General features: G+C 39.8%; 2 protein-coding genes across 2 annotated transcripts in view; both read right to left on the reverse strand.

Moving 5' to 3' along the window:
- The window catches only part of Gpr158 (G protein-coupled receptor 158), a 528,628-nt gene that overhangs the window by 440,002 nt on the left and 73,201 nt on the right, over positions 1-15,425 (reverse strand). The window lies entirely within an intron of this gene.
- LOC129666620 (non-histone chromosomal protein HMG-14-like) lies at positions 3,134-3,732 on the reverse strand. Its single transcript, XM_055593814.1, has one exon. The coding sequence runs from the start codon at positions 3,730-3,732 to the stop codon at positions 3,439-3,441; it is 294 nt and encodes a 97-aa protein (XP_055449789.1). The 3' UTR covers positions 3,134-3,438.

The following is a 15,425-nucleotide window of genomic DNA, read 5'->3' on the forward strand; positions in this document are numbered from 1 at the left end:
AGGAAGGAAGGAAGGAAGGAAGGAAGGAAGGAAGGAAGGAAGGAAGGAAGGAAGGAAGGAAGGAACAAGTCCAATTTCTGTTGCCCATAAACTCACTGGAGCATGATCAAACTCCCAGTAGCTATCCCCTTAAACTGAGTTCTTCTTTACCGACATCCCAACCAGAAGTCAGCAATTGTGTAGAGCTTCACTTCAGCATCCTTATCACAATTTTTAAGAGTCCTCTCCGACAGCTGTCTAAGCTGTTATTTTGGAGGGGTGGGGGTAGGGATTGTCACAGAGGCCTTCCATGTCCTCTTTCTTAACTGTGAGGCTGCAACCATCAATACAATGCAGAAGTAGATCCTTTGCCCTTTATAGTCAGTGGGAGCATGGACTTCCACTTGGTTCGTCAGCACATGCCACAGACCTCAGCATGGTCTCTGGCGGCAGTATGCACCATGGACATCAACACAGAGCCCTGCCACAGTATGGACATCATAGCCAGCAGCAGCAGCACAGGCCAAGGACATCAACAGCCTCTGGGACAACATGGGCCACCAATATGGTCCCTGGTGGCAGCCAGAAACATTCTTATCACAAAGAATGAAGAGGTGGGCAAGTGGAAGGGTATAAAAACTAGATTGATAGATGGAAGGGATAGAGAGGGGAGGGGCAGGTGGAAGGGTAGAGAAGGAAGGGACAAGTGGAAGGGGTAGAGAGGAGAATGGGTGGAAGGGTGTGGGGATGGTACTTTTCATCTTTATGATACTTAACCATATTGAAGAACTCAGAAGCTTGAATCAAAGCCAAGAAATAGCAACGACTAGTCATATAAGGGGCAGTGTTACAGCTCAGAAAAAAAAAATGGTTCTTGCTACCAATCATGACATCTGAGTTTGATCCTGAGGGTCCACAATATGGAAAGGAGAGAAAAAAAAAATCTGCTTACTACTGTGACCTCCATGTATTTACTATGGCACATGCGCACCCACACACAAAAGATAAATGAATAAAAGCATAATCTTTTTTTTTTCTTTAGAGACAGAATTTCTCTGTGTAACCTTGGCATCCTGGACTCACACTGTAGACCAGGCTGGCCTCAAACTCGCAGAGATTTGCCTGCCTCTGTCTAGCTGACTGCTGGGATTACAGGCATGCACCACCACATCCAGCAAGGATAATCGTTTTTAAAGCCTTGTCACTCAAGTTTATATAACCATGCAAAACTGGACAGATATAACTTGTAAACTGTATCCATCAACATGCATGCTGATACAAATTAATAATATAAACATAGGATGGTTTATATTTAGTAAGTAAAATAGGAAAAATGAGAATGTCTAAACAGGTATCTAAAATGTCCTCAAACTTTGAGAAATTGTTTGAGATAAGTGCAAAATGGAAAAGACAACAGAAGCTCTTTGCTTGTTCTGGTGAGTATGAGATGGAGCTATGTTGCTGCCACCCTCACTTTAAAGCGGGCCAAGAGCTTCTGCTGGCAGCTCATTCCACTGTTGACCCCTTCAGAACTCAGTGCTAGCCAACGTATCTAAGACTTTTCAACAGTCCTAACAGGCATGCTGGGCCATTTAGACACCAACTTGTACCTGATACAACTCTTCTTCCACAGAAAACACAGCAAGCAGGGTAAACTGTCTTTGTCCAAACTTGTCTTGCCAGTTTCAGTCTGTTTATTCGGCTGGAATGCTCTTTTGTATCTCAGTTTTGAGAATATCAATATAGTTACTCTGCTTGCAGCTTGGTTTTATTCCTGGGTTTGCTGAGATCATCTGTATGTTTAATGGGGACATAAACAGAACAGCCATGGAGGACAAACAGATGAAGCACTCTGTTTCTAGAGATCAGATTCTCCCATATGGAGGCATGTTAAGTTATATGGAGTTCCAGATTATTGGAAGTTACCTTTAAATAAAGATATGTCTCTGTGTCTAAATATTTTCATATTTTCATGTTTTGATGGTAATTTCAAAAACCTTTTAGAATGTTTATTTTGTTGTTGAACAGAAACCTACATTTTTTAAGAATAAAGTAATTACTGAGGTACATTGACTATTACACCATAATGAAGGCAGATGGCAGCCAAAGACCTAGCATACCTACAAAGACACAAAACTGTGAGTCACTGCTGACACACCTGCACTTCTACCCTACTTCAGTGTAGAAACACACCCATGCCATGCACAAAGCAGAACTCTAAGTCACCCTGTAAGATGAACCTGTCTTTCCAGGGGTCCCGTAAAATATGACAGGACTGTGTTTGTGATGGATTTCACTCTCACGTAACACTATGTTACACAATAAAGCTGAAGGAATTTTGCAGATGTAACCCCTAATGTGTTGGCTTTAAGTGAAAAAGGGAGATTACTCTGGAAGTGTTTTAAGTAATCACTGAGAAGTCATTCAAAGAGGAAAGGGGGTCTCCTGCGATCATTAAAGAGGACCCTGGGTAAGATGCTCAATCTTCATTCAGAAAGGCAAATAGGATGGACATCAGAAGAGGGAGAAAACAGGGAATAGGACAGGAACTTACCACAGAGCGCCTCTGAAAGACTGTACCCAGCAGGGTAGGGTATCAAAGCAGATGCTGAGACTCATAGCCAAACTATGGGCAGAGTGCAGGGAATCTTTTTTTTTTTTTTTACTCTTTCACAACTGAGATTTTTATTGGCTTAGGAGCAGAGTACACAAGACACTTCAATTCTTAACACAAGTACCCAAGCTTTGAAGCCACACACTGTGTTCACATCCTCAAATGAAGAGCCACAGACTGTGTTCACGTACCTAAATGAAGAGCCACATATAGTCTCTTTGAACTTACTACAGTGAGGTTCAGGACTCAAATTTGACAAGTTTTCCTTAAGACCTCACATAACAATCAAATATTCATAATCCTCAATTCTACTGACCCACAATTTTATGCCACATATAATACCTTCAGCATTTTCATCTTTCACAGCACATTATCACCATTGTTAGGAAAATGGACGGCCATGACCAGAGACGTTACGTTCTGACAGGGCAAGGGCCAGGGAGTGGTTTTCTTAGGAAACACGAACGAGACCGGATATAACTGAAAATATTCCAGACACAAATGCAAGACGGAGACTCCAAATTGCTGTTTAGTATGCTTTGTGTTGTAGGATATAAAACTAGCCCCTCTACGGAATGTTATGGTGACCCCCGAGACAGTCACAGCCTCTCCTGATTCAGTATCCTGCTATTTTCTGGTTGTACAAAAAATAAACAACCAGCAAATGATTTAACCTCTTAAAAAATCATTTACACTTAAAAAATGGGATGAGGTGGGACTCCCCCACCTCTTAAAAATGTTTCTAGAGCTACTAAAAAACTCGCATTTACAAAATAGCTGATAAAAATATTCCTCTGGATTATACAAGAAGGGAGGCAAGGACCACTGACAGACAGGATGGATGGTTAGTCGGACTTGGCTTCTTTCTCTTCTCCTTCAGAGGCTGGACTCTGGTTCTCCGTCTCTCCATTTTCTGCAAGCAGATCTGCAGCTTGCTGGTCAGTCACTTCAGCCTGTTTGCCCTTTGCTCCCCTCTTCCCTTTTGTTTGCACTTTTTTGTCTGATGATTTATTCTTCCCCCCGGCCTTCTTCGGCTTAGCGTCCACCTTGGCGGGTGGGGGCTTGGCCGTCAGCCTTGCCGAGCAGCGCTTGGGCTCCGCCTTCCCCGCTCTGTCGGCTCTAACCTTCCTCTTGGGCATCATGGCTGTACGGGAGACGGGAGACGCGCCCGAGCCGAGCTGAGTGCAGGAAATCTTATGAAAGAAGGGGGAGACAGAAAGATCTGGAGGGGACATGAGCTCTATAAAGAGAGCAACAGAACCAAGAAATCTGAGCACAGGGATCTTTTCTGACACTGATACTCCATCCAAGGACCATTCATGGAGATAACCTAGAACCCCTGCTCAGACGTAGCCCATGGCAGTTCAGTGTCCAACTGTGTTCCCTAGTAAGGGGAACAGGGACTATCTCTGACATGAATGCTTTGATCACCTCCCCCTTAGTGGGGAGCAATGTTACCAGGCCACAGAGGATGACAATGTAGCCATTCATGATGAGACCTGATAGCCTAGGGTCAGATGGAACGGGAGGACGACCTCCCCTATCAGGGACTGGGGGAGGGGCATGGGAGGAGGAAAGGAAGGGTGGGTGGGTTTGGGAGGGGATGAGCAGTGAGGGGGCTACAGCTGGGATACAAAGTGAATAAACTGTAATTAATAAAATAAATAAATAAAGTTAAACAAAAGAGGCAAGACTCTAGACTGTGAAAGAAATAAATAATTCCTGTTACATAGAGGAGGCCTCTATAAGCTAAAGAGTGATGCCTGGCTGACAGTCAAGAAAACAGGAGTTTCAGTCCTCAACCACAAGTGATTTCTGCTCTGACTTGTATAACCTTGGAAAGGACCCCAACCTTGATACAGCCTCAGTCCTAAGATTTCAGGAAATCTTAAGATTTCCTGAAACCATCCACCAGTTAGGCTACCCTTCCTTAGGCTTTTTCCTTAAGAAATTATGAGGTAATAAATTATGATTGTTTTAACAATTAACTTCAAGATATTCATGGTACTGCATATGAAAACTAATAATATATCGCCTTTAAGACTAAGAAACACCATCCTGACCTTGTCATCTAACAAAGTACCTCATGATTTGATAGAGCTGAAATGAGATTTACTGAAAGCTGAAAGGAATGTAAGAGAAAAATAAAAACTCAGATGCCACTGCCAAATGATGGACTTGGAGTGGTCAGTGTTGTTCCTCTTGGTGAAGAGCTGTTTGCACAGAGAGAAAGCAAGAAAGGGAAGAAAACACAGAGAATGTAGATATGAATTGTTAACATAACTGAAAAGACTGGTGAAAACTGCATCCAGAAAGAGCAGAGAGTCCAGAGCTGCAGAACATTTGGTGCCATTAAAAAAATTAAGAATTAAAAAAAAAAAACCCTGTGGCAAAAATTTCCAGGAAGTTAGTGTATCCAAAAGGAGGACACCAAAGATTTTCTACTTTGATTTCAGAGTCTGAACACAAAAGGAGCATGGTAACATCCAATTTCATTAACTCTATCTTTTGGCTGGGTATTTCCAAAGGAGAAACAAATTAATTTGCTCACATTTTTAGAAATTATCAGCAAACAAACACATTATTTTAATATTTTTTCAAAACATGTTCAGGCTCCAAACAAAAACAAAAACAGCAAAGAATGCCGGATCTAGGTCTTTGATCTTTCTCGTTTCTTTCATATCTAACTGAACACAGTAAGAAGATTGTTGCATGATTTTATTATTTCCCTTCTAAGTTAATTACTTCAAAACTTAGTGATTCCTTCATGAAAGCATTCAGTCATGAGCATCGCAGGACTTTATGGATCAGTGACTCTGAAAGTCTTTATATCTTTACTATCTGCTAAACTAGCTAAACCACAATTTTTCACAGGCAATCATGCACTGAACTAACACAACTTATGCTTCCTGTGGGCAAAAAGACACTTTACTCTTTAGGATATTCTACATTATGCATCATATTTATATACCCATTTTAGAGCATTTGCTTGTTTTTATAAATTAATTTGCCCTATCTTATCATACGGGGGAAAAAAGTTAGATTTGTTGTTGTTATTCAACTACTTTTCCTGCACAGCCCAGAATAACAAAAATTTTCTTGATCTGTCAGTTGAACTATCTGCATATATTTACTGATTTTAAGTTAAAATTCAAAATAATAAGTCCTATTTATGCATTCAGGTCATTAAACTTTCTCTTCAAATAGTCCTCCCTCTGCCTCTATGTCACATGCAATCTAGGATGCCCTCTTCCATGCTCATTTGAGGTATATTTTTCCTTTCTTACAGGCTCCTTTCTATTTTCATCACATACTAAACAGCAGCTCTCAACCTGTGGGTCATGACCCTTTAGCAAACCTCTATCTCCAAAAATATTTACATTATAATTAATAACAGTAGCAAAATTACAGTTATGAGGTAGCAACAAAAATAATTTTATTATTGGGGTCACCAAAACATGAGGAACTATATTAAAGACTTGCAGCATTAGGAAGGTTGAGAATCAATGTACTCAAAAAAGTAAATATAGATTCCACATATGAAAGAAAACATGTAATATTTGTCTTTCTGTGTCTTCCTTTGGTTAAGATATGATCTCTAGTAATGTATATTTCCTACATATGTCATGATTTATTTTTCCTTATGATTTAAAAAACGTCATTGTGCATATATACTAAACTTTCTATCTCCAGTCATCTGTTCGTGGATGTCTAGCTAGTTTCATCTCGCATGGCCTGCCATGATTTTAATGGATAGGATTTTATCTAAATATTAATATTCTAAATGCAGGTAACTATATAAATTTAATAAAATCACACAGTGTTTTTCTTAGATTTTTTAGCCCTCAGGGGTGCTCTTAGATGACAAGAGAATACTATATAATACTCAGACACTTGAATTCATGTACATGTTATCCTCTCATAAGAAAAAAGCTGAACAAACCAATTAAGAGACACTGTAATACCAAGTTAGAAGAGCCAAGAATCTTTTTATGGTTCTTATTATTTATCACTCCAATGTATAAGTTTCATAGTTAATAAAATGACAAAAGATATTTATTTGCTGGTGGATAAAAGTTACCAAATTTCATAATTTATTTCAAAAGGATACCTCTTTCAAATAGCTAGAGCATCAACAAGTCAGAATCACCTTCTATGTCACTAATTTCAGGACCATTCCAGAAAACTATTAGAGAGCTGCATGGTTTCCCTGGGAGGTTTGGCCAGGTTTTATCACAGTGTGCTTCTGAAAATAAGCATGGCTCCTCTATGACACCCCACTGCACAGAAAACTCTGGGTCACACTGACCAGATGCTCAGCTTCTCTCCATTTTCCCTAAATTTAAAGATGAATCCAAGTTGCAGAATCCACTTAAAGCTTTCTAAAGACTTGCATGTGATCTCATGGCCTACTAAAGCAGCGATGTAAGACTATTCAGTATTAGTACCAATAAGTAATTGGCTCAAAACAATTCCCTCTCCATCTTGAAGAAGAAATCAATTTATTTAGAAAGAAAATTTATTACGAAGTTTTTTTAAAGTTATTTGGTACAAGACCAAGATCCTATCTCAGAGGTCTTCAGTGTAATTCTTAGATGATACACAATAATGCATTAATATATACTACAGGTGGAATATTTTAAATTAATGTAATATATAACATTAATTTTAAAATCAATGAAAACCAAAGACTAGAGAAATGGCTCAGTGAAAGTGCTGTTTTTCCAGGAGACTCAGGTTTGTAACCAGCATCTATCAAACCCTTCCATAACAGTTCCAGGAACCTGATAGCCTTTTCTGGCTTCAGCAGGCACCACACACACGTGGTACATAGACATACATACAAAACACCCATGCACGTAAAATAGGAATTAAATTTTAAATCAACATGGTTGAGCAAATGTCGTTGTTGTATACAAGAGCAAATGTTGGATACATGCCTGGGAGTGGTATAGCTGAATCTTGAGGAAGCGCTAATCCTAATTGTCTGAGGAAGTGCCAGATTGCTTTCCAGAGTGGTTGTACAAGTTTACATTCCCACCAGCAATGGAGGAGGGTTCCCCTTCCTCCACATCCTCTCCAGCATGTGTTGTCACTTGAGTTTTTCATCTTGGCCATTCTGATGGGTATAAGGTGAAGTCTCAGGGTCCTTTTGATTTGCATCTCTCTGATGGCTAACAATTGCATTTCCCTGATGACTAAGGACATTGAACATTTCTTTAAGTGTTTTCTGCCATTCAGTATTCCTCTAGTGAGAATTCTCTGTTCAGCTCTGTACCAGATTTTTTAATTGGGTTACTTGATTTGTTGGTGTTTAACTTCTTGAGTTCCTTATATATTCAGGATAGTAGCCCTCTGTCAAATGTAGGGTTGGTAAAGATCCTTTCCCTGTCTGTAGGCTGTCCTTTTCTTCTGAAAATAGTGTCCTTTGCTTTACAGAAGGTTTTAAGTTTCATGAAGTCCCATTTATTGATTATTGATCTGAGAGCCTGTGCTGTTGTTGTTCTGTTCAGGAAGTTGTCTCCAGTTTTATTCATAATAGCCAGAATCTGCAAACAACCTAGATGTCCCTCAACTGTGGAATGGATACAGAAATTGTGGTACATTTACACAATGGAACACTGCTCAGCAATTAAAAACAAGGAAATCATGAAATTGGCAGGCAAATGGTGGGAACTAGAAAAGATCATCCTGAGTGAGGTATCCCAGAAGCAGAAAGACACACATGGTATATACTCACTTATAAGTGGATATTAGACATATAATAGAGGATAAACATACTAAAATCTGTACACCTAAAGAAGCTAAGGAAGAAGGAGGACCCTGGGTAAGATGCTCAATCTTCATTCAGAAAGGCAAATGGGACAGACAATGGAAGAGGGAGAAAACAGGGAACAGGACAGGAGCCTACCACAGAGAGCCTCAGAAAGACTCTACACAGCAGTGTATCAAAGCAGATGCTGAGACTCATAGCCAAACTTTGGGCAGAGTGCAGGGAATCTTATGAAAGAAGGGGGGGGGATAAAAAGACCTGGAGGGGACAGGAGCTTCACAGGGAGAGCAACAGATCCAAAAAAATCTGAGCACTGGAGTCCTTTCTGAGACTGATACTCCAACCAAGGATGATGCATAAAGATAACCTAGAACCCCTGCCCAGATGAAGCCCATGGCAGCTCAGTCTGCAAGTGGGTTCCCTAGTAGTGGGAACAGGGGCTGCCTCTGACATGAACCCGGTGGCCTGCTGTAGTGAGATGTAAGCAGTGTGTGCCGATAAGCACACAGTGTAGCAGATTAGCAGAAGGCCAGAAACCAGCAGGTTTAGACAGATAAGAAGTAGTGATACAATAGAATAATGACAAAAGGTATAAAAACACAAAGCTCAGACTGAACAAAGAAGCATCCCCTTTTGAGCACAGTTGCATGAGCAGCAGAATATGCTGAAACTTGCCATACCCTGCAGTTTGCTTATCTGCCTGGCTGAATTCTCACCTTACCAGGGAAACATGAGAGCTGCCTGAGCAGTGGAATCCCAGAGTCCATACCTCCAGGCCTTCTTCAGTCACAACAGAGACTCTTAGCTTGAGTCTAGAAGACTCAACTAGGAACATATTATTTACTGGCTTATACTGAATGGATGTGTGTTAGCTGGATTGATATTATTAAATTGCTTTTGTTAAACTGAAAATAAAGCCTCCAGAGTAATCTATCCTTGCTGGCATCCAGCTCAGGGACTGGCCAGAGTGTAAGTGTGCTGGAGACACCTGCTCTTTGATCACCTCCCCCTGGGGGGGGGGAGGGTGCAGCCTTACTAGACCACAGAGGAAGAAAGTGCAGCCAGTCCTGATGAGACCTGATAAACTAGGATCAGATGGAAGGGGAGGAGGACCTCCCCTATCAATGGACTGGGGGAGGGGTATGGGTAGAGGAGAGGGAAGAAAGGTGGGGTTGGGAGGGGAATAGGGAGTTTTTCATCTTAGCCATTCTGATGGGTGTAAGGTGAAATCTCAAGGTTGTTTTGATTTGCATTTCCCTGATGACTAAGGACGTTGAACATTTTTTTAAGTGTTTCTCTGCCATTCTATATTCCTCTACAGAGAGTTCTCTGTTTAGCTCTGTATTCAATTTTTTAATTGGATTACTTGATTTGTTGGTGTTTAACTTCTTGAGTTCTTCATATATTCTGGATATTAGTCCTCTGTCAGATATAGGTTTGGTGAAGATGCTTTCCCAGTCTGTAGGCTGTCGTTTTGTTCTGATGATAGTGTCCTTTGCTTTACACAAGCTTTTCAGTTTCATGAGGTCCCACTTATTGATTGTTGCTCTTAGAGCCTGTGCTATTGGTGTTCTGTTCAGGAAGTTGTCTCCTGTGCCAATGAGTTCAAGACTCTTCCCCACCTTTTCTTATAAGCAGTTTAGTGTGTCTGGTTTTATGTTGAGGTCTTTGATCCACTTGGACTTTAGTTTTTGTGCAGAGTGATAAGTATGAATCTATTTGCATTTTTCTACATGTAGACATCCAGTTAGACCAGCACCATTTCTTGAAGATGCTATCTTTTTTCCATTGAATGGTTTTGGAATCTTTGTCAAAAATCAGGTGTCCATAAGTATGTGGATTTATGTCAGGGTCTTCTATTCTATTCCATTGATCCACCAGTCTCTTTCTATGCCAGTACCATGCAGTTTTTATTACTGTTGCTCTATAGTACAGCTTAAGATACCTCCTGAAGATCTTATATTGTAGAGGATTGTTTTAGCAATTCTGGGTTTCTTGTTATTCCATATGAAGTTGAGGATTTTTCTTTCAAGGTCTGTAAAAAATTGTGGTGGTAATTTAATGGGAATTGCATTGAATCTGTAGATTGCTTTTGGTAAGATGGCCATTTTTACTATATTAATCCTGCCAAGCCATGAGCATAAATAAATAAATAATTTTTAAAAGAACTTTTGGTTTTAAAGAAATAAGACAATTTTTCTACAAAAATTTCTTAGTTTTAAATAAAATAAAATCTACTCTAAATCTAAAATGTATCAATTCAAATTAAAAAGAAACATGATCTGATGATGGAGATCTGAGCAAAGATTTACTCACAAGTCTGTTTCAGGAGGTCCCTGAGATTTCTGATGAGAGGCACCCCTCTCCTTAGCATTAAGCTCCCCATGTCTCATTCGCTGTCAGGACACTAACAGGCAGCAAGGACACATCCACTTCCAACCTTACAGGACAGGGTCAATCTCTGTTTACTTAAATTCATTCCTACCTTTCTGTTTCAGAAGCCTGTCTCATAAATCTATTATGTTAATTAGTGGTTATAAATTTTTCAGGAAATTTTAGGGCAGTTTTTCTATTTAACCAGGTTTTGAAATTTTATTTTGGTCAACATCTGGAACCCTCCATCTGGCCTCTGATGCTATTTAATAATATGAAGATTTTCAGGTATACTGCCAATAACTGTGTATCTGTGAGCTAACCACCCTAAGTGTACTGTGGTTGTTTTGTTCTATTAACAGTGGCTGCCTCCTTTGCAGAGAAAGTCCCTGCAGTTCCACAAATCCATATGGTGACTGAAAAATCTTTGAAGTTGAGTCATAATTTTGACTCAACTTTGAAGTTGAGTCAAAAAAATATGCCACATTTTGTTTAGATGAACATTTCATTCATTCTAGCCATTCGTTTATCCCTCAATCACTATTTATTAAGTATATGCTAAAGAACTATTAATTTATTGTCAATTTATTGTCTATTTGTGGTCAACTATTTATTTCATTACAAGATGCTTAAACAATCCTCTCCCCACCTCCATCAAAATACCTGGTTCCATGGTTCTAGACATAAAAAATCATTGTGAAACGTCTAACAACTATCCTAATACTTAGATTTCAGTTGTGCCAAATTCAAAACTTCCTTGTACATCCAATGTTTACTGAACTGTAACTGTAACATACAAGATTTTTAAAACTTAAGAAAGCTGTTAGCTTTTGCAATAAAAAAAAAAACATAAATTGGCACTGAATAATGAGCTTCAAATGACAAAAGAGAAACATAAACTCCCGAAATTCCTCAACACCAAAGCTAGTCAAAACCCAAATTTTCCAGAATTCCTCAAGTTTCCCACCTGATAAGCAAGCAACAACAGGTTAATTAAACATTTAGAAAGTTCATCCAAATCAGATGTTGTGTAAATAAATCTTGGCTCAGGAATAAAGAATTCTAAGGAATGTCTTCTGAACAATAATTCTATCTGAGTTAATAAATAGTTAATGCTTGATCAATTTTTGTTGCTAAATTCTGATAAACGTATTTAAAATATGAACTCACATATCACATAAGAATCTATTACAAAATGTATGACATAAATTTCTGCTCTTTCAACAAGCCACACATAGGCAGATTATGTACTGACAGATTCCTATAGTTCCTGTAAAAGTGGGTTAGTTCAAGGACCATGCATTGAGAGGACCCAGGACCCCTCCCCAGATGTAGCCAATAGGCAGCTCAGTCTCCATGTAGGTCACCTAGTAAGAGAACCATGGGCTGTCTCTGATATGGACTCTGCCTGCTCTACAATCACTTCTCCCAGACAAGGCGGCCTTGCCAAGTCACAGAGGAAAAGGAAAAGTCCTGAAAAGACTTGATAGTCTGGGGTCAGTTGGTAAGGGAGGAGGGCTCCCCCTTTCTGAGGACTAAAGGACTGGGATGGGGTAAGAGGGAGGGATGGTAGGATCAAGAGGAGACAAGGGAGGGGCCTATGTTAGGGATGTAAAATGAACAAATTAATTTTTAAAAAGAAAAAATAATAAAGGCATATAATGTCATGAATAATGTATAGTATTTTCTGCCTAAAGTAAGACGCATACACAGTCAAAATGCATTTGAAAGCATGAGTAAAGCCCAAGGATTGTGATCTATACATTTAGATGAATGGGAGACATTTTTATACACTCATATTTTGTTTTCTAAAGTAAGCTAGTCTCCATGATACTTTAATCTAATATAAAATCTTAGCTGGTTGTTTAAAAAATAAAAGAGTGGGTTAGTTACTTCAAATATGAATTGTTACAAAATATGCTCAACTGTCTAACTCACTGTCTTGCCTATGATCTCTTCCATAACCACGTTTCTTTCTCTTTTCCTTAATGCATAGGGCAACACACAGCCTCCATCACAAGCTAAAAACATTTAAGTGTCATATTCTTACATTTCTAAAAACATGTGCTAATTAATCCTCGTGGCATATAAATTGTTCATCCTCTACTAGTTTGTCATAGAAACAACAAAGACTAAAGCACTTACAGGTCTTTACTCTACTAGTCATTCTTCCAGCTCTTGAAGATGTGAATCCTAAGGCCTTTGCTAATCACTTTAGTTAAAAGGGATACTTCTCAACTCTGAACTCTAGGAGTGCTTATTTAGCACTTATCGTGTCATAGGCAAAATAACCTGTATTAGAACATGCGATATCCTATCAGTAACTTCACCCCGTGTGAATGAATTGATCAGTGCCCTCAGAAATACATAGTAGGGTAGTTGTCTTCTTTTGCTTTTTTTTTCTGACAACATAAAGATATGTGTTCTGTCTATCTACTAGGGTATGAACCTTGAACACATGGATGGCATATTATAATTACTTTTTAAAAAATATCTACAGTAATTGGCACATATGATACTAAGAGCTGGTATTCATAGATGTTGAATACCATACATGTTGAAGAGCTGTGTTCATAGATGCCAGTCAAATCTAAGATATATCAAAGGTTTTATTTTTCTTTTCTTCTTGGTCTTCTTGTTTTTCTTGTTCTTATTCTTCCTCCTCTTCCTCTTCTTTTTCTTTTTCTTCTTCTTCTTTTATTATCCCCTTCTCCTCCTTCTCCTTCTTCTTCTTTTGAGACAGGGCCTCTTTATGTAGTCCAGGAAGTCATGGAGTCATAGACCTGGCTGGTTTCCAACTCATGAAGATTTTCCTGTCTCTGAATGCTGGGATTAAAGGCATGCACTAACATACCCAGCCCAAGTGTTCTTTAGTGTGTTCTTAAGTGGCTGATTTGCTTTATTTAACATAGTAGCACGGAGAGTTAAAACCAGAGCCAGACAAACTGTTCATGCCAATAGAACAGGGTTTCCTAGAGTTTGCCACAGTGAAGGACATTTTAATACTGTTACAGCTCAGACACCGTACGTACAGTCGCTGTCCACATAAGTCCACAGATGACCTAGTAGTCTGAGTAATTTTCTTTAAACTTAAATAAGAAGAATGGAAAGTGGCAAAGATTCAAGGATCTATCACTGAACAATGATCTTCTTAATTATGGTAGAAACAAACACTACTGCCTTTTGTGAACAAAAGAAAATGGACCAAACAAGAAAGATTGAATAACTTTCCTTGGTTCCACAGTGTAGGGGTTTGACTGAGAATGGCCTCTGTGAGCTCATATATTTGAATGCTTGGTCCCCAGTTGGTGGAAGTGTTTGAGAAAGATTAGGATATGTAGCCTTGTTGGAGAAGATGTTTCACTGGAGGTGGTCTCTGAGGATTCAGAAGCCCACACCAAGTCCAATGATGTTTTCTCTGTCTCTGTCCCTCTCACACACACAGAGAGACACACACATATACACCCTTCCTCATTCACTTACTCACTTTCTCTTCTCTCCTGTCTATGGATCAGAATGTAAAGCTCTCAGCTACTGCTCCAGAACCATGCTTTCCTGCTTCCCACCATGATGATAATGGACTAAACCTCTGAAACTGGATCGCTGGGGTAAGTAAGAGCCCACTTAAATGCTTTCTTTTATGAAAGTTGCCATAGTCAGGTATCTCCTCACAGCAAGAGAACAGTGATAAGCTGTGCTGTGAATAAATGGTGAAATAAGGCTTTAAAACCAGGTACCTGCCTGCAGATCATATGATCATAGTTATCATACTAAGATCTGTTCTCTCAAATGATTTCAACTAACCTTTTGCTTTCCAACTCTTTGTTAAAAATTTATATAATATTGTAACATATAAAGCAACAGATAAACCAATAATTAGTGTCTGAAGAGGTACTGTCTTATAGTAGAGTTTACCTAAGGATTTATGAAATCAAATAAAAATACTAGCAGAATGAGAACAGTGAGTAGGACCCATAATGTAGCTCACAGAAAGAATGTTTGCCTAGCATGCACAAGAATTGGTTCCCAGGGGGATCCAAGATGTCAGCACCAGGAGGACACTGTTTTTGACCAGCAGCACAGCAGGATCTGCACAGTGACCAGCAGAAAGAACTCTGAGTCTAAAACACCAAAGATTGTATTTCCCAGGTGAGAGAAAACCCCATGGTGTAGGATTCAATCATCTTCAGGTCACCCAGCTAAACCGTGGAACAGTTCCCAGGTCCCCCCAGGCTCTTGGTCTCCAGGCCAGAGCCTCATGCCAGCGTGCTCTGATCACTGTCCCAGACTGAACTGTGGGCCCCACAATACCAGAGACTGGGATTTCCAGTCGACAGAAAATCCCTACGGTGCAGGAAGCGATCAGGACCGACCTTAGGTCACCCAGACAATCCCTGGGAAAGGACCTGGGTCTGGCAGGCGCCCAGGTGCCAGTCCAAAGTTGGGTGCTTAGCTGCCAGCACAGAGTCCTGCCTGCAAGCTGATTTACCATCTCAGCCAGAACTGAGGGCACCAGGGCACCAGAGACTGAGTTTCTCTGTCAGGTGGAAGCCCACAGTGAGGGGAAGAGCAGGTGTGACTTCAGAGAACTCAGCCAACACTCCCCCCCCCAAAAAAAAAAGTTCTTGGGAAGAATTGGTTCCCAGTCTGTCTAAAGAAAAAAAAAAGCAAGGACAATCTATTCTG

The sequence above is a fragment of the Psammomys obesus genome, unplaced genomic scaffold (assembly GCF_907164565.1).
Source record: "Psammomys obesus unplaced genomic scaffold, mPsaObe1.curated_primary_1811, whole genome shotgun sequence".
In the NCBI taxonomy this organism is placed as follows: Eukaryota; Metazoa; Chordata; class Mammalia; order Rodentia; family Muridae; genus Psammomys; species Psammomys obesus.